The following is a 22,899-nucleotide window of genomic DNA, read 5'->3' on the forward strand; positions in this document are numbered from 1 at the left end:
TTTAATGGCAAGCATGGGTTGCTGAAGGCCTATTCTACCCCGGACCTTCACGGGTCCATATATTTGAGACAATTATAGTAACATGTAACAGCTATAGAGAGGATACGGGTTAGAATAGACCTTCAGTAGCCCACGCTTGTCTCAAGAGGCAGGATCAGTAGTCTTTCTCGCTGACTTGATTGACACGTCAAATCCCAACTGCGCAAATGCAGATGCTCTGGCTGTTGATCACTGGATTGTCTGGCCCAGATTCGATTATAATGCCGCCATATAGTTAGAATATTAGTGCGGCGTTTAACAATAAACCAACTTAAACTAGAAATATCATCGGATAATTTTTCTAGCATATGTATATGAGTGAGCGAATTTAGTTTTACGCCGCTTTAACAGTTATCACGCGGCGGAGGACACCAAATCGGCTTTATACAATGTATCCACGTGAGAATCATATTTCTGGAGCTTCCCATCGTGATACTGAAATTGCTGAACGTAGCGAAAAAAATCTTGCTCAGTAATTCACATTTGTTTGTGACCAGGTTTTCTTCTTGTCTTGTAAATATCAACTGGGAACTCCTACGTAAGATACCCTTAGACAAAACACTCCACTAAGAAGCACATTAACGTCACTTGAAATGTTCGTGTTTATTGCAGTGGATCTCTCACCATTGTCGTCTTGCAGTATAAAGATCAGTCGGAGTCCCTGTGGAGAAATGAGAGGCTTAGGATTGTCTTCGCATTTAACAGTCTTAAGCTTGCAACCACAGCATAAAAGCGGAACAATGTTAACTTGACATGATGCAACCTTATTGTTTTTAAAGGATGTGCTATAGCTTTCACAAGTGTATGGAGCGATAAGTAGACAGGCGGTTCAGGTGTTCACTGAACGCCGTAGGTCCGGGTTCAGTTCCACATGTGTACAGTGTGTGAAGGTCATTTCCCCATGACGGTTTATTGCAGGAATAACGAGGCATTGATACATATCCGCTACACAAAGCTGTGAAGGCTACTTTTATGTCTTTGATGAGCGTATTAACATATGTTATCACGCTATCTTTGAGTGAAACTGACGTTCAATATACCCCTTGACCGTACACGTGGAAATAAGTGCTACCGGATTCACAGGCCCACTTGTCACGGGAATAGTTTCAACATTAATGGACGTACCACAAAAATACGTCCATTATAGTCAAAACCGTGAAGATTCGGGCTATAATTGATCTTCAGTACCTCATGCTTGACGTAGGCGACTAACGGGATCGGGCGGTCAGGCTCGCTGACTTGGCTGAGATATGTTATCGTGTCCCTGGTGTATAGATCGATGCTCATGCTGTTAATTGATGGATTGTCTGGGCCAGACTCGATTATTTACATACACTCTTCATAGTCATATATATAGTACACGCTTCCCGATATTCAATGCATGTTGTTTATTTTGTTGTCTCGTTGTCGTTGTCGATGTCGTTGTTGTTGTTTTTGTTGTTGTTTTCGTTGTTGTTGTCATTGTTGTTGTCGTCGTCGTTGTAGTTGCTGTTGTTGTCGTTGTCGTTTTTGCTGTCGTTGTTGTTCTCGTCGTTGTCGTTGTCGTTCTCGTTGTAGTTGACGGTGTCGTCGTCGTTGTTGTCGTTGTTGCTGTTGTCGTTGTTGCTGTTGTTGTTGTCGTTGTCGTTGTCGTTGTTGTCGTTGTTGTCGTTTTTGTTGTTACACTGAGTAGTATTCCGGCTATACGATGGCGGGTCATGTATGTTTTGGCATTATCAACATATACCTTGGTTTCATTTAACAAAATGACCGTGGATGTCGACTCACAGGCAAACTGTAGCGTAAATGGGGTTGCGCAGAAAGAACAGGACAAGTCATCTCATATGCGAGCAAAGCGAGCAAAGGTTGGCAACGTACTTTCCTCGCTTCGGATCGAAAAATATTTTTTATGTCTAAATAAAATATCGCCACCACCAAAGGAACACTCCCATTTCTTCATGTGGTTGTGCAGTCACATTTCCTACCCCATGTTTAATAATTACTCACGTGAAATATGGTTTATTCAACATTTTAAGCGCCACTCTTGGCATTAAGATCGTTCTTCGCCTCCATTACTAGGCAGTGGGGAAAATAGTGTGGTTCAAGAACTCTCAGACTGGCTAAGTAATAACCGGTGCTTAACTTCCCAGCGTGAATGTTTATAGCACGTGTCTACGTTCTGACCAACATCCACAAACATCACCAGTTAATGTGCATGTAAACATCGGCTGGACAGTCGGAATGCAGGAAATACTTTGAAGTCGATGAATGAGGGCAGAGTCCTGGTCAGTGATATTATAGCCCTGTCCACATCAGGCACTAAAATAGGTTATTGACCAAGCAGTAAGTAAACCAGTAGTTAGAAGGAGAATCGATCAATTCCATAAGGTTGCAACTAAGGCTGTTATGTCCCAGAACATAGAATCACTAATTGTGTGCCATGGTGCCTTGGCCATTTATTGCCATACATAAGGTCCTCGGTCCTACCGAGGACCTCGTCCCTCGAGGGACGTCCCAATCTGTGTCGTGGACAAAAGACCTCTTGTCCTATATAGGCCACCACCGGAATCCTAGAAGTCATTTGTACCCACGTAAATCCAGAAGACTACATAACGGAATTAATTAACCCCGGATTCAGTGCAAGCTGCGCTGTCCAATACACATGTATTAAATAGTAAATTCAAAAGGAAGATAGTGTTAGTATTCAGGAGAACGTGTTTTAGGTTCTTCAACGATTTCTGCCACTGCTCCATCCAGGGGAGTCAGGCAATACATTCTAGCCGAGCTGTTCATAATTCTCATTGGTCATGAATATCTGACGAATAGTTAGGAATCGGGGCAAATTCTGACAGCTATGGATTTGAATTGCGTGGAGTGAGAAGTTAACGACGCTTTCAGTAGCAATCAAGCGATGTTGGGGGACGGCAATCTCATTAGATTGAGATCCTTTAGTCAGATACTGAACCTCTCGGCGTGAGGTTTTTAAGACACGTTCACAGAATGTCGAGTCAGATGAACCCTCAGCGAACGTTGACCGACCTGTTGAAATTAAAATTGTGTCAGTTTCCGAATCACGCCGCTGTCGGCTTTTTTACGTATTTCTGCTTCATTTCTTTATGGTTTCGATTCTAATTTCTTATGTTAAGAGTAACCCAAACAGAACTACTGTTCTAGTTTAGTTCGTTGGCTTTGTTTGTTGGTTAAAGAGTTTTTCCATTCCAGCTAATATTGATTTAAACCAGTCGGGACAAGACAATCCAGTGATCAACAAACAGCATGGACATCGATCCACGCAATTACTGAAGACAAATTCTGACACGGATCTTTATGGGTCCTTGATATCATACTTTATTGGGTATAAATGCTGTATCACTCAGAAACGTCAGACTGTATAATATACCATTAAAAAACATGGAATGTTTTCCTTTCTGCGAGAATAACAGTCGTCAATGTCAAGGCATATGACAAAACGTTATATATAACATATGTAGAATGTCTGATAAAACATTTCAAATTTCCATAGAAACAGAATAAATTGGCACATTTTCTCTTACCTTTTCTTCATCATCTGTTTCCTTCTTGGCTTCATCATTTGATTTCATCAATCTTGTAAATCCAACATCCCCCACTTTTTTAATGGTATGCTTTCACAACAATATAATAGTGCAAACATATTTTCTGTTGATTACATTCGTATTAGGAATACCAAAAAGTCTGGTATGTGCAAATGAAGCTACAAGATGACAGGAATATCCTAAAGTTCTGACGCTACCTTCTTCGAAAGTCCTGAAACCTTCAAGGAGTGACATATAGTTTCCGAATAAAATAACTGATTTTGAAGGGAAAGAGTTTGGGAACAAACAGAAATTTACTTAGTTTACTCGTCGATCTTACCTATATGCACTGGTATTGCGATCTGAGGCGACATTCATTCACATCGGCCAAGACAAGACAAAGACATAGATGTTTATTAATATTGTACTCCGACCCATATACAAGAAATACAAGTATATTTCAGCACATGGTACAGACATTTCACGAAAGAATTACGTTTCAGATAAGATATTGCTTTTAAGGATAACAGCACGTTTGACATACAGGGCAAGATTAGGTATTCTATATTCAGTTTTGGGAATAGAATGGAAACAAAAGCAGTTGAAGGGTACTTTAAGAGGTAGTTATCTGGGATATATATTTTGTTCTTACATCAGCATAATGTGGGCATACAAAAGCGAAGTGAATTTCATCCTCTATGGCCGAGTTACATAATGGACATATCCTTAAACGTCTCTGTTGAAAGTCGTCTGCTCTTATTTACTCATATAATCTTATAAGCCCAAGCGAAAATTGACAAAATTGTGCGTCTGATATTTCTAGATGTCATGATTTCTAGGTCTCATGAGCACAAACTATCTTCTTTCTTTGCTATAACCATGACACCTCATAACAATAAATATTGATCGATCATCGTTGGGAGTTCTGCTGTTGCATACTGACAACCCTGCAACAACACTTCCACAGCAGTATATCAGAGATGTCCACCACCTTGGTGTCGCAGTAAATGCCGTGAAAATGGACACCTGACAATCCAGCCAAAACCTGGAGTCAACAATCATGGGATACTGGTGGAATATCATGGACAAATTGTGTGTTTTAAAAGGTCAGTGTCTGCCACAGAGCAACTTATCAAAGTTGTGACAGTAAATGCAATCTCATCTTTTATTTCCGGGTCATAGGTTAAACGTAAAAGGAAATAACTATTTGAGACCGGTCTTTTTCTTGGCGTATATGCGCACGTACAGAATGTATAATTGTATACATAATAAACGTTCCCCGGGCACATATTTTGCAAAAGTGACGAGGACGGTAGGACTTTTTTTAATTTTTGATTGATAAAAATGAAGAGAGAGGAACGCATTTTTTCTCAGAAATACAGCTTAAGAAGTCTAATTGGTTGTAGATTCAGTCATGCTCGTTCTAACAGACACTCATTCTTATAATGGACAAATGGATGGTCGGGACGCGGCCAAGTCAATTTATTTTTTAAATGATAATAAAAAATTGTTATGCGCACAAATAATAAGAGTGACGAGCCGATGCCCGAGAAACATTTCACTATTTTAATTTAGCCTTATGGACCACAGCTTGCATTGTGAACGATACTTTCTTTATGCCCATGTTGCCTAGAGCCATATTTTGTAACTGATAAACGGATTCCTTTCATAAACTGAAATCAAAGACATCGTTGCATTTAGTCAGACTGTGGCTGAGAGTGAAAGTATGTTATTCCACTCCTAGCCATACTTTCGATGTCAACAATTCAAAACAGTAACGTACATCGATACCCCCAAAGTGGCATCAATATCCAGCGACTCTATAAATCAGATAATATTCAAAACTACTAATTGTAACATTAACCAGTAAGACACCACCCATTCCCGACCCCCAACCCCCCACCCCCACCCGAGCTTCCCCAGCCATTCAGGTATTGGGGAACACGTTAAGTCTACATTGAATAAAAGGCAAAAACAAATCGATCTGTTGGAAAGATGTTATTCACTAACAGCGGTAAAAATGAAGTTTGTTAGTACAAATGTATTACATTGTGGTAAATGTTAAAGAAGCTGTATGAAACGGTTTCAAAAAGCATAAAAATCTATCGTAAAACTTCAAACGCTCTTTTCACGCACACAGTATGACAATTTCACGTGACTGAGTGAGTGAGTATAGTTTTTACGTTGCAATCAATATTATGCAAGCTATCTGTACTGCAGCCTGCACATAATCGAGTCTGTTCCAGATAATCCAGTGATCAACAGCGTGAGCATCGATGTACGCAGTTGGGATACAATCACATGTGTCAACCAAGCTTGCGAGCTGACCACCCGATCCCGTTAGTTCTCTCTCGACAAGCATAAGTAACGGAAGCTCAGTGCTCACCCGGATCTTCAAGTGTAGAGGACAGTTTACTCCTGAAAAGCATAAATTTTGCATCAGTTAAATTAACTATCATAGTCTCTTCCCCTAGACATCGAATGTTGGGGATACAGAGGTAGATGGTTTGAACGAACTTTAAATCTGATTGTAATGCACGGTATTTCTTCCGGCTCCAAATGAAAACAGTAAAACTCGAAACAATCAGACTATCGGGCTATTTGTGGTTCGAGACAAACAAAGGGACTAGATTAGGTGAAGTGAGGTGGAATGATGTTTAACGTTCCGTCATGCTGCACCTGCATATAGACGTACTTTCATGTGTGTCAGTGTGTCTGCTTGTTTAAGTTCATGGCAGTTTTACAAAGCTTTCATCGAGTAATCATTCGGCAGATAACCGCCCACCTCAGATACTCTATTCAGATAACGCACTGAGATACACTATTCAGATACCCCTAGATACACTATTTAGATACACCCAGATACAATAATCAGATAAACACAGATGCACTCTTCAGATACACCCAGATACACTATTTAGATACACCCAGATCCGCTATTCAGACACACTCAGATCCACTATTCAGGTACACTCGGGTGACATCGTGCCGACAGGTCGTTGCTTCCCGAGCACCATGCTAGGTATACGGCAGTGAGTGAGTATGGTTTTACGTCGCTTTTAGCAATAATCCAGCCATATCACAGGGACCACAGGAATGGGCTCCACACATTGTACACATATGGAGAATCGAACCCGAGTGGCGACTGAACGCCTTCACCACTAGACTGCCTCAACTCCTCGGTAGCAACAAGCAACAGCCTGTGTTGTCTTTTGGTAGAGAATACAGTCCATAGTAATCGTTACGACTTACAATGATAAGTCGCTCATCAGACACCACATATCGAGTAAAATGATAGCAAACTAGACTTCACCAAATAACTAATTCAGACACATTCATCTAAATGATGCACCATATTGACTTCACGCATGGTTGCTCGTGATAATTACAATAACAACGTTAATGTGAAACTCAAAACCACCGAATTCAAGCGAGGATTATGAGAGCGACAGATGAGAAGATGCTAGGCGTGACTGGCAGGATGTCCGGCAACCTCATCTACAACCACTTGGCAATACACCTCCATCACCACAGTGCCGTTCTTCAAACATCATGATAGGCGATTTGAAGATACTTACGGAACGTGTTGGAGGTTATCTCATGACGTTAATGTCACTGTCGTTGACGAGAGTCAAACGAATGTTCCGCGCCGACATCAACCACTATCAGCCAGAGACTTCCACATCGGAAGAACGATTCTCAGGTAGATATTTAAAATGTTGGGTCTATCGTATAAGAATTGTTTGTTCTTGACTAGCCTGTTTGGAAAGTCGGAAAGACAAAGGTATCTCATTCTGTACGTACTCATGCGTTGTGTGCTCAATGCCTACGTTAAATAGCAGAATGTGGAACGTCGTTCATTAGGGGTCATATCAAAGGAGGGACAGCTGGTGTCAGATACTTGTCTCCCCCGGCCTGGTGACTGGGGAGTCGGGATAGTGCGTTCTGCCATTGTCTCGCCTTGGGATTTCTAAAAACAGGCATCTTGGCAGTAATGCTATTTAGCCTCAAGCACTTAACTGTTTTTGTACTTTTAATTTAAATTCCCAATGGTTCAGGGGATGACCTCCGGAAGTTTTTACACTGTTCTGAAAGTGCGATGTGATGAAGTCATGAGATAATTGAGATGCTGAGTCCTGAGTGGGACGTGTAAGGTGATGAACAATATCATTATTTTATGACAACCACGTATTTTTTACATAATTTTCTTTAAAAGGTCAGGATGATAACCGAAAATATAAGACACAGACATGTGTTTATTTGAGTTTTTATTTTATTTATTTATTTATTTTGTAAGCTATAATGGAATCGGAATTAAATCGAAATTTCTGGAGGCAGAACAAACAACAAATTTTCACTTCAGTAAGCAAGTTTTTGCTTTGTGTAGCAGTATCAGGGTCAGCGGTAATTTTTTCTTGTGCATTCTCATTCCATATGTTTAGTGTCAACTGATCCGATAAACAATGGATGACATCAAGGCATTTCATTGCTTGACGTTATATGTACATGTATACAGTTTTACTGGAAATCAACAAACGTTAATTTTCAGAATCACAGTTTGTTCAAATGAATGTGAGTTCTACAAAGGCAGTCGAGTAAATTTTGTGGCTGATTCATCTCAGCTGTCAGAACGATAAAATGGTTTGTGACAGTAAAAGACGGTATTCATTTTTACGCATATTCAGGAGAACAACAAAAGTATATTTTACAAGACATGTTCATTTCATGTGTAAAAGAAGGCCAGTTCGTTTCACATACCTGATAATACAGAAATGCCAACACAAAATCTAAAAAAATGGTCGTAAGTAAGTATAAGTAATTGAGTCTGGACCAGACAATCCAGTGATTACCAAATCATGATCATAGATCTACGCAATGATGACATGTATCAGTGAGTCACCACTCCTTGGGTCACAGAAGACCAGTTCTAACTTACCCGGATCTTCACCTGTCTCTGAAAATGGTGTATATCTATTTTGTTTCTTCTATTTGGAAAAGTATCAACATAATGAAAATTGCCCCAAATAAACAGAGGATGTCCTGTGTCCTCTTTCGAAATGACCACAGGATTCGTTGACACTATTTTAACAATATTCCAACAATATCACGGTGGAGGACACAAGAAACTGGCTTCACACATTGTACCAACGTGGAAAATGTAACCCAAGTTTTCGCTTGACGAGCGAACGCTTTAACGATTAAGCTACCCTACCGCTCCAGGACAGGGGCTCCTTTCACAAAGCAACCTTTACTAAGGTTAACCTTAACTCCCATTCTTCAACATTGCACAAAGGGTACCTTAGTCTTAAGTATTACAGAATGGGAGTTAAGGTTAACCTTAGTAAAGGATGCTTTGTGAAAGGAGCCCCTGTCCTGGAGCGGTAGGGTAGCCTAATGGTAGAGGTAAAGGTTGCTTTGTCACAGGAACCCCAGGTCTCAAGGGAATAGTGTTTTCTACAGTATTTGTATGAAAACGGGACATGGACCCATGTACACATCCGTACAGATATATATAGTACAACATGGCACAATAAAGTGTATTATATACAGACTATTGCTTATGGCATATTTCGCATTTCAATTACTAATAACTTCACATTCCGAACGGACTATAAACATGAAGCGGCGAGCGGTGACAATTTGATCCGGCTTCACCCTAGTAACGGACTTAATACCTGTAGGTTTCGGAGCGACCACCCAGAATGCATTGTGAGCAACTAAACCCGAGTATTACTGTACGTGTTACATTGATTATACCCTTTTCTCGTCCACTGTCAAGTGAAACGTCAGCTGACTTGGATTGTAATTATATAGGGTGACCAGAAATCTGGTGGTCATTATATAGCGGGACATCCTTCCAAACAACCTCCTAATCCTTTGTTTATTCTTTTCTGAAACAACTGAGAACTCGGGTTAGCTGACAAAAAATGGACAAGGTAGAGGTTTTCATCCCAATGGGCAATAACTCTTATTTTGACATGACACAAGCGAATGTCATACAATCAGTGGTGACGTTTATCTCATTGTTCAGTACACATGCCCCTACCGCGGATCCGAAAATCAATAAACTAAGTCCCAGTTTACTATCCAACCACCTTACTATATAACCTATAAAGGTGGATCACGAAATCACAGCGGCTTGATCGAAAAACGGACACTCACGCACTCGTCATTGAATATATCGTATTTTAAAAGTCTCACGAGTATCAAACGCTTCTGTCCACATTTCCAGTGTGTGTGGGAGGCATGTACACAGGCCTTTCGAGGGGATGCACTTATTGTTTTTTACTAAATCGCCAAAGACCGAGTTGCTGTGCCGGAAGTATACAAAACTAGGTCGTAAGCGACGGGCTTTACGACATCCGGCAATCTGATTGGCTAGCACTTTTGTGTACAAAACACACTCCAGTTATTTCACCCACGTGAAGCTGTAGTTTGCATTATTAACCAATCAGATCAACTGCGCGACCTTTTCTAATTTAGAAAAGACATATCTATCCCTGGGTTGTGACAGAAACACACGCCAACCTACCCTTCTAGCTGCGGTCGTTCTGTGAAATAATAATATGATGTAAAACAGCATGTATCAAATAACACAAATGAAGTCAGTAAGTAATTCACCACGACAAATAAATGCCCATACACGTTTTCATTATGCCGTAAATTCAGCGAAATGAGGTCACTCATTTAGACCAGCGTCAGGATCGGGGGACACACACTCGCGCCCGCACGCACGCCCGCACGCACGCACGCGCGCAAGCACGCACGCAAACATACACACCTTTTGAAATTATCTAAAGACGACAGTGAAGTTAATGCTTTGCTTTGAACTCAGCCTGAATCCGCCTTTGAATGTCAATTAACTACTTTGGCAATCAAATACATGTGGATGCTGAAGTACTTGTAAATATCTAATATCAATATTTATTTTTGCCTATGTGGGATTCAAAATAATGCATACATTATTTTAGAATATCTGATTTCAACAAAAAGGCCTAATCAGAACTGAGGTTGTTATAATCAAAGAGTCAGCTAAGTTCTATATCATGTACGTAATTTACATACAGAACAGGTCACTATTAATGTTAATATTACTTTACATACGTTTAAAATGTGTGTGTGTGTGTGTGTGAGAGAGAGAGAGAGAGAGAGAGAGAGCATGAGTAAACTAGAGAGAGGGGGAGTAAACTACACACAGAGAGAGAGCAAGAGAGTAAACTACAGAGACAGAGAGAGCGAGAGAGAAAGTAAACTACGGAGAGAGACAGAGAAAGTAAACTAGAGAGTCATAGGCACAGAGAGAGACAGAGGGAGAGAGAGTAAACTAGAGAGAGAGAGAGAAAGAGAGTAAACAAGAGAGAGACTGACAGAGAGAGAGAGAAAGAGAGAGAGCTTTGGTGAATTTTGTTCTTTTAAAATATGTCATGTTTATATGTGTTTAACTCAAAAGGTGCAAAAAACACGTCTACACCTCAGAATATGATAGTTTTATACCATACTATATAATCTCGTACGCAATGTATCTCAAAATTTGAATTTCAAATGTATAGTTATGCCAGGGAGATTTTGAAGGGTATCATTAATGTGGTTTAACCAACTGTTTACTTAATGTGCACTATGCATACACGAATATTGATTGCTGATTTCAAACATGTTGCCTAGTGAACCAATCAATTACAACTTACTGTTTATCTCAATATATACGTAAACACATTGTATTTATCATGTAATGCACGCATGGGTAATTCCATTTGTACTTATACGTGCACATAGAGTACAGACGAGCCTCCATTCATTATGCATACCACCTAGCTGTACGGATAGCATTTGATGTCAAGGTATGAAAGTACAAGGTATTTTATTATTATGTGTACGATTGACGTTTGAAGATCATTTTTTGTAATATGTCGCCTTGTTGATTGAAGATCATTGTGTGATATGTGTCTATGATGTGTGTGATATATTAAATTTGTGTCATAACTGATTTGTGATATGAAAATATTTTTGGTGATAAGTCGTCATAGTATTTGGGTGCGTTTTGCTGATATGCAGCTCTGACGCTTGAAGATCATTGTGTTATATGTGATGTGTGAGATACACCATTACTGATTTGTTGTGTGAACATCATTTTAGCGATACATATGTCGCCTTGACGTTTGAAGATCATTTCTTTGATATGTCACTGTGATCTTGATGGCTGTATGATACAGCTAAATTGGTCATGCAGTGCCTTTTGTCTTCCAGACTTGCAATGCTCTTTAGCCAAGTTACAGTGAATTCAGAACTCTGCAGTTCGATGCGTTACAACGATATTTAGATCTAAAAATATCACTCATATCTGCATGGCTGAAGCCATTGAGCTCTGGATACTAGGTGCTTATGAAATCCGTCATAATTATTATTTAATATCATATGTCGCCTTGATAGATTTATGTGATAATAGGATTTTATTGACAGGTCGCTTCGGCGTGTGATGAGATAACCACTGTGTGAAGATCATCATAGAAAAACTAATTTGTACTTCAAGGAAAGTATTTGATGATTAAGCAGCGTTGTGAAATAATTTAAAGCCACAAATTTTTTTATATATCAAACAATTAAACTTTTTTGTCATCATATCAAAACCCTTAGGAACTTAATATCATCATGTTTTCACTCATACTCACAAGTATTGTCAACTTTAGATTGTTGTCATTTCTATCGAATTGGGCATTTAACATAGAGAATTCCTTAGAATGTTCGTAAACAGACAAAACTATGTATTAATTCAACATACCTGTGCACGAGTCAGCCAAAATGTGTTTTACGCTCGTTCGCTTGATTTCATAGTGAGCATCGATCTGCTTCCTACGACTGGCAAGGTCATGTCGATTTCATATTCTAAACAATGGTTAAGCAGAACCCTCCAGCAGCACGAATACAAATTGATGGAATGGCTGCAGCTGGAACAACTAATCGCATCATCAGCCATCAGTTCAACATCAACAGGCCTTTACAGATGACAAAAACAGCTCACTCCCAATAATTTCCAGTAGCCCATACATACAGCTCAGAAAGACCTGTTCATGGAGCGTTTTTGACCCTGTAACGGTTCTTGTAGACCCAAGTAGCAGGGAATACAGCCCATAACGATCTGTTCGTTGACACTGGAACGGTTCATGTGAGTCCCATTGGTAGGGAATACAGCTCATGACCTCTTTGACCATGGTAGGGTTCATGTAAACATACTTAGCCGGAAATACAGTTCGTGACGACCTGTTCTGTGTTTGTGGTGGTCAGAAAGGATTATTATATCTAAAAGAACATGTAAGGTATACGAGCTTTGAGGGTACCTGTCTGTTTCATACTGGTAACTCCATACTGAGGGCAGAAATGCCCAACCTTTCGGACCATTAATCATTGTTTTCACAGACGTCAGAGACAGGGAGCTGACAGACAATCATGAACCCGACAGAACATGTTTTGGACACCACAGAACATGTTCTAAAACGTTCGAGCAGGCAGTTAGTTACCAGGGCCCTTATTCTCGAAACATTCGTAGCCCTAAGAATTCTTAACTTTGATCGTAGCCAATGTGTTAAGAATGGGCTTAAGAAGTTCGCAGGGCTAGGAGCGTTTCGAGAATAGCTAGCCTGAACCACGGATCACTTTGGACACTGCACAAGATCAACTTCTTACATGTATTGGCATTATCACTCCCTTGAGTGGGGATGGTGACACACCACCTTAGCAAAATATTCAGTGTAGTAACTGCCTCGTAGTCATGTTACTTTTCTTCTGATTCTAGGACCTGTTGATAAAGATTCTAAGAGTTAAAAGTAATTAATTCTGGATTAGTTCTTTATCAATACAGCTCCTGATATATCTATTTAATTCATTTGTTTTATCCATACATTCAGTTTCTCAGTTTCTTCTCCTGACTGTGGACAACGGATGTAGTTCATCTCCGTTTTCCTTTTGGGAGTTTATTTATTTTTATTTATTTATTTTTTTATTATTATTATTATATTTTTTTACATATTATTTTTGCTTTATGTGGGTTTAATGCGTTTTAGTTTAGGGGAGTGACGATTAGTATAAGGATTTAGTATTTACTCTCCAAAATTGTCGCAGAAAGGGTTTGAAAATTGAAACCTTAAGAAGTATTATAAGCATATGTTTCAAGATGTAGAATTCATTATTTCCAGTACTGTAGTGTTATGTATTTGACAGGTAGACATGAGTGATGACAACACCTTCCATCCCCTGGTCCAACAGAAGTCCAACTCCTGGAAATACATGGAAGAAAACGCAGGAAACAGCAAACGTGAGACCGCGAGACCGGAAGCAGAGAAACGAGAGAGGACACTGGGCTCTAAGCTTGAGTTGAGGAAGAAGTTAATCCAGAGGCGAAGGTGGCTGGTGAATGTCAAGTTTTTCATGGCGCTGTCGGGGATTGTATTCATGGTGATAGAAAATGAACTATTCTACTCAGACACGTACGAGAAGGGCGATGTGGTGTCCCTTTTCCTGAAGTCCATGACGTCGATCTCCACTCTGCTGCTGCTGGTAACAATATGCGTGTACTATCACACGGGGATGGAGATCCGGATGGTGGACGGAGGCGTGGACGACCCCCTCGTTGTCACCCCCGTGTCGATGTGGTTCATGTTGGTAGCTGAACTAATCGTCTGCGCCATTCACCCATTCCCTGGAGATATCAATATTGCTCTGGCTACTGTAAAGGATATTAAAGTAGCCTCCAGCGTTGACAGAATCCTGTCGGTTTTGATGATGTTCCGACTGTACATCATCGGTAATTTTATGGTGGTGCACAGTCGACTTCTCACGGATCCCTCAACTCAGAGTATTGGAGCTATGAGTACGGTTAGAATAAACCCGTTCTTTGTGTTTAAGTGCGCTATGAGCAAGCACCCCTGGTTCGTGATTTCCTGTATTATGTTGTCAATGTATGTAGTAAGTGTATGGGCAATGAGAACCTGCGAACTCTACTTCACTAAGACAACAGATCTTACAAGCTTCATGTGGTTGGCGGCCATGACCTTCCTTACAATTGGTTACGGGGATTTGACGCCTCATACTCATTGTGGTCATTTGGTCGCCATCGTTACCGGACTGATGGGACTAGGTTCTTGTGCTCTGTTAGTCGCCGTTCTTGCCCGCCGCTTGGAGCAAAGCAGATCAGAACGATACGTGTACAATTTCTTAACACGAATACACTTGCAGAATAAACGGAAATGCGCAGCTGCAAACGTTGTGAAGCTTGTGCTCCGGATCTGGATTTGCCACCGCAAGTATGGTTCCGGAAGCTCGCTGACTCTCCTGAACTGGAAGTTACGGAACGCTGTCAGGACTATGCGAATGGCGCGCGCATCCTTGGCGGAAATTGACGGTACTTCCATCGGTCTGATTGAGATTAGTCAAATGATAACGCGGATTAACGGCGCCATGGACGTCATGTTGACGTCACAGAACAAGGTGTGTCAACAACTACGGCAGATTGAAAAACAAATGACGAAACTGAAGGTCAAGACCACGTACCAAAGACCGGACATTTAGTCTACGGTGAAAGTTCAGTTACAAACTTTCACATTAATTAATCGAATCGATATGAGAATGCCACCTTCAAAACAAGCACAACATGTGTTATATTTTGCCATAAAAGTTACAAAGGATACATGTTTTACAAATAAAAAGAATCTTGACAAAAATATAACGTCAAAGCGAAAAAACACGTATTCACGATTCGATTCGAAAACGATTCCATAAGAGTAAAAGACAAAATTGGTAACAGTTATGTAAATTAATCACTGAAAATCAGTGGTGACACCGTTGGTGTTCGCCTAAGAGCAAGATGTGTAAAGAGTAATGAATGATTACGAAACAGACACCAAATCGAAGGCTTTATGTGTTTATGAAACAGAAAGATGTCGTTTATTTGAAATGCCGAATGATGATGTATTCAGCGAGTCCTTGTGAGACAAGCAGTGTAGCAATACTGGGAATTCTGCCTACGGGAATTGTGTCGTGACGTAACGGGATACGCCATGAGAGATACATCGATTGATGTAGAAGTTCGACTTCAGGTTCAATTATCTTCAATATGATTCATAATTCATGAAGGATGATATGACTCTAATCAGCAGTTTGTATCTTCATGTAGTGGTGCAGCGGTGACGAGACATAAATATGTGCATATTTCAATATTCATGTTCTTATGTGTTGTATAAAAATAAAGGATACAAAATGACCTTCCGTAAAATACCAGTTTTCATAAACGCGTTAATGGTTTGGTATCAAACTATCGAAAGAGAGTTTGATAAAAATGGTATTTCAAGGAAGCGAATTAAGCATCCTCTGACATAAATCTGTAGAAACTGCCCACGGTGGGATTACTGAGAGCTTTGATCGCATGACGTAAGCAAGATCCTTTGTGACAGAAATCTTAACATTGTGACATCATAACTGTAAATCATTATGACGTCATACGACCGGCATCACTGGATGTTATTACACAGTGCTGAATGTGTTGTAGATTTATTAAACAGCGATATCTTAATGTAATAAAGCATTGTCCAGCTACAATATATGAGGGCAAGTGGACACTTTCTACAGCATTTGGTGTATATAGACAGTAGAAAGTATCAAGAGAAAACTGTGGCAGATGCGTGCAGGTTATCATCTACCGGTTTTATCTGCTTGTCTACAGTGTCACCATGATTCGAGTAATTGTTTGGCGGGAAATATATAAATGGTGTTCACACATCTTACGAATTTGGAGAATCGAAGCCGCGTCTAAGAGAACGTATGCAGGCCGGTCCTGTAACAGTTACAATTAATTCGTCATCTTGGGTTTAATGTCTTCTAACTTCCGTCCCTCATTACGATGCAACGGAGTGATATCACCTTCTAACCGACATTAAACCAAACAGCGGTGAAATGGGTGAGTTTAGTTCACTATCAGCAATATTCCAGCAATATCACGGCAGGGGACAGCAGAAATGGGTTTCTCACATTGCAGCCATGTTTGAAATCAAACCTGGGGATCCATGAATTTCCGGGGTAGAATAGGCCTTCAGCAAACCATGCTTGTCGTAAGAGGCGACTAACGGTGTCGGGTGATCAGGCTCGTGGACTTGGTTGACCGTGTCATCGGTTCCCAATTGCGCGGATAAATATTCATGCTGTTGGTCACTGGATTGTCTGGTCCAGACTCGATTATTTACAGACCACCGTCACGTAGCTGGAAAATTGCAGAAAACGGCAGAAAACTAAACTCACTAACTCTCTAACTCACTCACTCGAACCTGGCTCTTTGGCGTGACTACCTACTTTAACCAGTAGGCAACTCACCATCCCCACAGCAGTGGATAGCAAGCTATTCCCTAGGTAGAAGTGAGGGAGTGAGTGAGTTTAGTTTTACGCCGCACTCAGCAATACTGCAGCTATATGACGGCAGTCTGTACATAATCGAGTCTGGACCAGACAATCCAGTGATCAACAGCATGAGCATCGACCTGCACAATTGGGAAACGATGTCATGTGTCAACCAAGTCAGCGAGTCTGACCACCCGATCCCGTTAGTCGCCTTTTACGACAAGCATGGGTTGCTGAAGGCCAATTCTATCCCGGGACCTTCACGGGTCCCTAGGTAGAAGATACACATTTAGTTAAGTATACACTTATCATTAGATTGAATTCCACTGTAACATGTGGTTGGAAATATATTTGAAACAGAAACAACATTATAACATTTCAGGTAAAAATAAGAGCAGGAAATATGTTAAACGAGCAGAAATTCGTACCATTACTTAATTGAAGCATTGCATTCCCAGTCAGGCGGATGCATGTACGCCACAGCGTGTAACTCATTCTATTATGAAAAGTAATTGAATGATACCTCAATGAGAACACAGACTCGTTAAATGGTTGTATGAATATCCACTGGTGACAGATAAAAAGTAGTTGCTTAGTCATACTTGGAAAAAGTGTAGAATGTGACATATGTTCAATTTCCATATTAAAATTAAGTTTATGTCTAGCAGTGCTACCGGTTGACATCGAGCAACGCATGGGGTACGAATACGAAGTACATGGTTCTTGTTGTTGATGGTGCATAGGCATGAGTACGTCAATCACAAAATACATTCCTTCACTATGAGTGTATAAATGACAGCGCTGATTCAGTAATCAGGGATGTGCTGAATCGTCAATTGTTTGTTAGCCTGAAAATATCCGCAGGTCAGTTCGCAGGTGCTTTTTTCGCAAAATAAATATATATAACTGTATAACTGGAACTGGACATCACCCTCAGAGACAACGCTGTCAGATGTCACTTTCAAAAACATTATCGATGCAACGTACAGAGGTCAAGACAGAGATGTCACTGTCAAAGAAAGTGCAGAGGTCTAGACCGAGATGTTACTGTCAAAGAAAGTACAGAGATCCAGACCGAGATGTTACTGTCAAAGAAAGTACAGAGATCCAGACCGAGATGTTACTGTCAAAGAAAGTACAGAGGTCCAGACCGAGATATTACTGTCCAAGAAAGTACAAACATCTAGACCGAGATGTTACCCTCTAATGTTGACGCAAAGTACAGAGGTCTAGATCGTGATTTCATTGTCAAAGAAGGTAGACACATGGTGCAGAGGTCTAAACCGAGATGTCACAGTAAAGAAAGGGTTGATCGAGAAATCAAAATTACTATTCGTCGAAACGATTTTTAAACTTTCTAAACCGAGATGTCACTTAAGAATATGGGTAATTTTATCCGGCAGCATCAAAATATCAATTCTAATATACTGACGTTGTCGCTCTCCAAATCCCTGACTATAGTATGAATATGAGAAAAATAAAACTAGTCTCTGATTGGGCTGCTTTAATAAACAACAACTAACACCAAGCATTTTTTTATGAAGTAACATCATTGTACGAGAGAGGTTCCAGAGCCATAAGGCGTAATGTTAGGAACGTCAAAGTTTGTCATAGGAGGACGAATGACATGGAGCTACGAATATTTTGAGGAATGAGTTCTAGGAATACAATAGCATGTCTCACAGTCCCTGAACCACATTATTTTCCCTACTGCCATGCCCTCTCTGCGACGCCAAAGCCCTATTTCCTCAGGTTCAGTAATCTCCGGTCTCCTTTGGGTTCCTTTTCAGCTTAATTGGCCTTTTTTGTTACAATAAAAGTTATATACCGAGAGACTAAACGCTAGGAATACAACAGAAATACCGTTTAGTAGAATGGTAGGACTAACTATACCAAAATGACAACAGTGGTTCCCTGCGGGTCATGACGTTATCAAATTGTCCCATAAGTGAGTCTGTCTTGCTACAGCTCAATACCAATTGCCTAGTACATGGTATGACAGCTGTCATCCATCAGCTGTAGGGCATACCAGCAAGCCCGGGAACTTCTCGTCCACTTCCCAGGGCTTGTAGGCTGTTCTAGGAACATTTTACGAAAATCAACTCTGTTCGGCTCACTGTACTTTACTTACCTATATAACAACAACAAACATTTTCCGGACATGTATTGGGATAGTTGATATAATGGTATGTTGGAGTTAATAAGTATGATTTTCATATATTCTAATTAGAACAATTTGTGTAATGAACCACAGAGTAGGTTTTTATGATAAATTATGCCACATACTAATATACTCTGTATACATAATGCCACACAGAAAATGAACAAATTAATATATGTCATATTTCGCCGTACACTTACTGAGGCAAGTACGGTATGTACTTTAGTTGGTTTAAGTCTCATTAGGCGGCGGGCTTCGTGTTCTTGCGATTAAGTGCCTGACTCTGAGAGTGGAAAGCCCGGACGGGACTGAACCCAACGAAAGTACTAGAATCTGTACTTTACTGAGAAAGTGTAATCCCCAAAATAGCACGTGTTACAAATGCATATTAAATGCCACATGAAACAAAAATGTTATCACTTATTCATGCTATACAATATGCATTGAATCGCTTGAACTCCGATTTCGCGGGCCTTTTTCATCGCGTTTTTTTTCAAATTCATAGGTTGAATTGGCAATTTTGATAATTTATTTCGGTAAGTGCATACCGAAAGGTATCAGAATCTGCAAACATGTGTTTTACTTTGCATGTGACCTTCACAACGGTTGACAATAAAAGTAAGACACTGTGTTCGTTTCAAAATCCAGGCAACGTTATAATCACACGGCATGTCCCACAGTACCGATTTCCTTCTCCGGGCAGAATCAGACAATACTTAACGTGGTCTGGCGAACGTTGTGGGTTGTCCGGGGTGGACGGTGCCTTTTTCCCCGTCTCATGGAAATGTCACGTCCGTGTGTCATCTGTGACATGGATGTTTCCATGATGAAGAATTTCTTGGTAGTAGTTTTGACTTGATTGGTTCGTCCACGTTTATTTCGGCTCTGTAGTTCATGGCGAAGGTTTCTGAAACTGTTCTTCATGATTCCAACATGGCGGATGAGAGTTATTACATCTGGAAGGATGATGCTTAGCAAGACAATGACTATGATGGCGCCTGCTGTAGTTCCCATGGCGACAGCTGATGTGCGACCATCCTGTTTCGTAGCAGTTGAGAACAGCGGGCTTGCTCTCTTGTCCAAGGTAGTGATAACACTATGAGGTTCAACATGGTTGCCTCCTGGTGTAAAGAAAGAAGATATTAGGCTGATTCAGAGCATGGCTGATCTTGCCTTGTTATTCCAGTAGTAAGGTAGGGGATCAAAAGTAACACTACGTCGGTGGCAGTGGTGATGGGGGTATTGGTTATGCATCTACAGGCAATAGTAGTAGTAGTAGTAGTAGTAGTAGTAGTAGTAGTAGTAGTAGTAGTAGTAGTAGTAGTAGTAGTAGTAGTAGTAGTAGTAGTAAATAGGAATAACTATTGACAGCTTACAATACCATCACATAAATGGGGTCTATCTGTCACCGTGGTAGCTTACAATACCATCACAAAAATGGGGTCAATCTGTCACCGAGGTAGCCTACAATACCATCACAAAAATGGGGTCTATCTGTCACCGTGGTAGCTTACAATATAATCATAAAAATGGGGGTCTCTCTGCTACCATAGTAACCTGCAATGAAATGAGAGCTATTAGTCATCTGGGTACTACAATAACATCAAACAAATGATGTCTGTTGATCGACTGATTATAACAATTCCATATATCAGTCTAAATTAAACGCCACCCGTCACAATGTATGTTCCAACTCTGGTCACAGCAGGCCTAATTCTTGGTGACATTACTTAAACGTCACGAACACGTATTGACGTTATACCCTCGACACAGACCATTCGATGGCGACAGATGGGGGTTTCTTGACTGACTAATACCTGTAAATAAGCCATGCCACTGCTTAAGATCTGTATCCATGACTACATCGACTTGACATAAAAGGTAATATTTCATAAACACAACATCATAATGAAATGCATATAATTATATTTCTCTGCAATGTGATCCATGAACGCTGAAGCAGAATTAAATTGATACAATTATAAAAAATATGTTAGTACTTTTCCACTGCATAATTCATCTGCAAAATGTAAATGTATTCAAGAACTTTAAGCATATTAATAAACACAATACATAAGTGAATTAATAAATATGACATTTGAATGATTCTAACATTCATCAATAAAAAAAAAAGTTCCATTGTTTAATATGTCATTCAACAATACCATTCAACAATAAACGAACTCTTAACATCGTGAAAATCAATACCCGTGGTCAATGTGTTCTACAGCTGTGCGGGGCTGGGTAGTCGAAGGCTGAAAGTGTCCACTCATCACGCCAAAGATCCAGGTTCAAATCCACATATAGCTGCAGTGTCCGGAGACCATTCCTGGTTTCCCCTACAAGATACTGCTCACTTGTCGATGTCTTTTGCAACTACCAGGGTCTCCTCTCACAAAGCGTTCAGGTGATCACAGGTCATTGCACTAAGCTAACCTTAATGTAGTGTTAGATAATTTGAGTCAAGGTTAACCTTAGTAAAGGTAACATCGTGAAATGAGCCCCAGAATGTCGTTGTACAAGCTCTCTTAGCGCGAAGGTGACCGTAACTCCCATGCCTTAACATACGCTTAAGGTAGCCTTAGCGCTAAGACTGTTTTGTACAACAGCACCCTCATACATTCACACTATACTTAAATAAGCAGTCAAACAATGCTTGAATAATTGAATCGAACTTGCTTGAACAACAACCGAGCACCTTTCCGTTTTGATACGCCCCCTCCCCTCCAACCTCCTCACCAACACCTCACTCACCACGCTCACTCTTTACCAATGATGAACTCATTATTGGTAACGAGAAACATTATGTACATCCTATATATACAAGTACAAGTTCCTGAGACAATCCTGCATACCTGACGCAAACAAACGTAGATAGCTGCAGCAGGTTTCACCGATTTAGCCAAAATTACTGGATTTCCACTGATTTACACGTCTCAACTAGAAACAATATTCTAGATTCATGATTATTTAAGTCTATACACAATGGACTAAGACTGACAAAAACGTCTCCATCAGACTCGGTGACAAGAATGATGACTTCCACTTTCCGGCAGGGAATATTCCCATTAGGCCGACTAATGTGCCAGCATCTCCAACCAGTGATGCCTACGGTTCACAGCTTTACAGCACGATCTTTTTTCGTAGATAGTATAAGGAGCGTCCTACCCCAAGGTTGTTGTAAAAGAGTTGTAGTAACTAAAGGCTTAAGGAAAGCTTTCAAAAGGGATTTGTGGTAGGCATTTGGAGGACATTTCTAACTTTGACGCATACCTGACCCAAATAATTCCCTAATTGTTGGTTTTGTTCAGGGGAAAATCGACCTGCATTTGTTATTTGTGACGGTTGCTAGCTATGGAACAAGTTTCACGAACACGATTCAGTAATACATATAATCGGACTAATGCTTCCTCCACGCTGTATAGATGTTTGGTGATTGATGAATTGTATATTATTGATGTCATTGAGGTGTTCACATTAAAGCAGACGGTGAAACAGAACCCAGGTTTTCGACGTTACGAGTGAACTCGTCAATTACTAGGCTGAACTAATCAATAAACAGTCGAATTAGTCGTAGTCTTCGGCTGCTCAATTCAATCGCTGTTCAATTCCAAAACTAGACCTAAGTTTCGAGCATTTTATAGCAGTAGTGAAGAATTCCCCACGTACATAAACTGGAACACAAATGTCAAGTGTACAAAGGGAATTCCATCAGATGAATGCAGACCACGTGTTACTTTAGATCCGCCAGACCTTGGCAATAAATCAATGGCGTCCTCTATATTCCCA

The 22,899-nt window shown here is 40.3% G+C and overlaps 1 protein-coding gene across 2 annotated transcripts; it reads left to right on the forward strand.

Moving 5' to 3' along the window:
- The first annotated feature begins 7,029 nt into the window (after positions 1–7,029).
- Positions 7,030–15,823, forward strand: LOC137258216 (small conductance calcium-activated potassium channel protein 3-like). 2 transcript variants are annotated; one of them, XM_067795807.1, is made up of 2 exons: positions 7,030–7,275; positions 13,785–15,823. In XM_067795807.1, the coding sequence occupies exon 2, from the start codon at positions 13,791–13,793 to the stop codon at positions 15,129–15,131; it is 1,341 nt and encodes a 446-aa protein (XP_067651908.1). In that variant the 5' UTR covers positions 7,030–7,275; positions 13,785–13,790; the 3' UTR covers positions 15,132–15,823. The 2 variants fall into 2 exon arrangements, with proteins under 2 accessions (XP_067651908.1, XP_067651907.1); XM_067795806.1 differs by having other exon boundaries at positions 7,081–7,275; positions 13,789–15,823.
- The last annotated feature ends 7,076 nt before the right edge of the window (positions 15,824–22,899 follow it).

The sequence above is a fragment of the Haliotis asinina genome, chromosome 12 (assembly GCF_037392515.1).
Source record: "Haliotis asinina isolate JCU_RB_2024 chromosome 12, JCU_Hal_asi_v2, whole genome shotgun sequence".
In the NCBI taxonomy this organism is placed as follows: Eukaryota; Metazoa; Mollusca; class Gastropoda; order Lepetellida; family Haliotidae; genus Haliotis; species Haliotis asinina.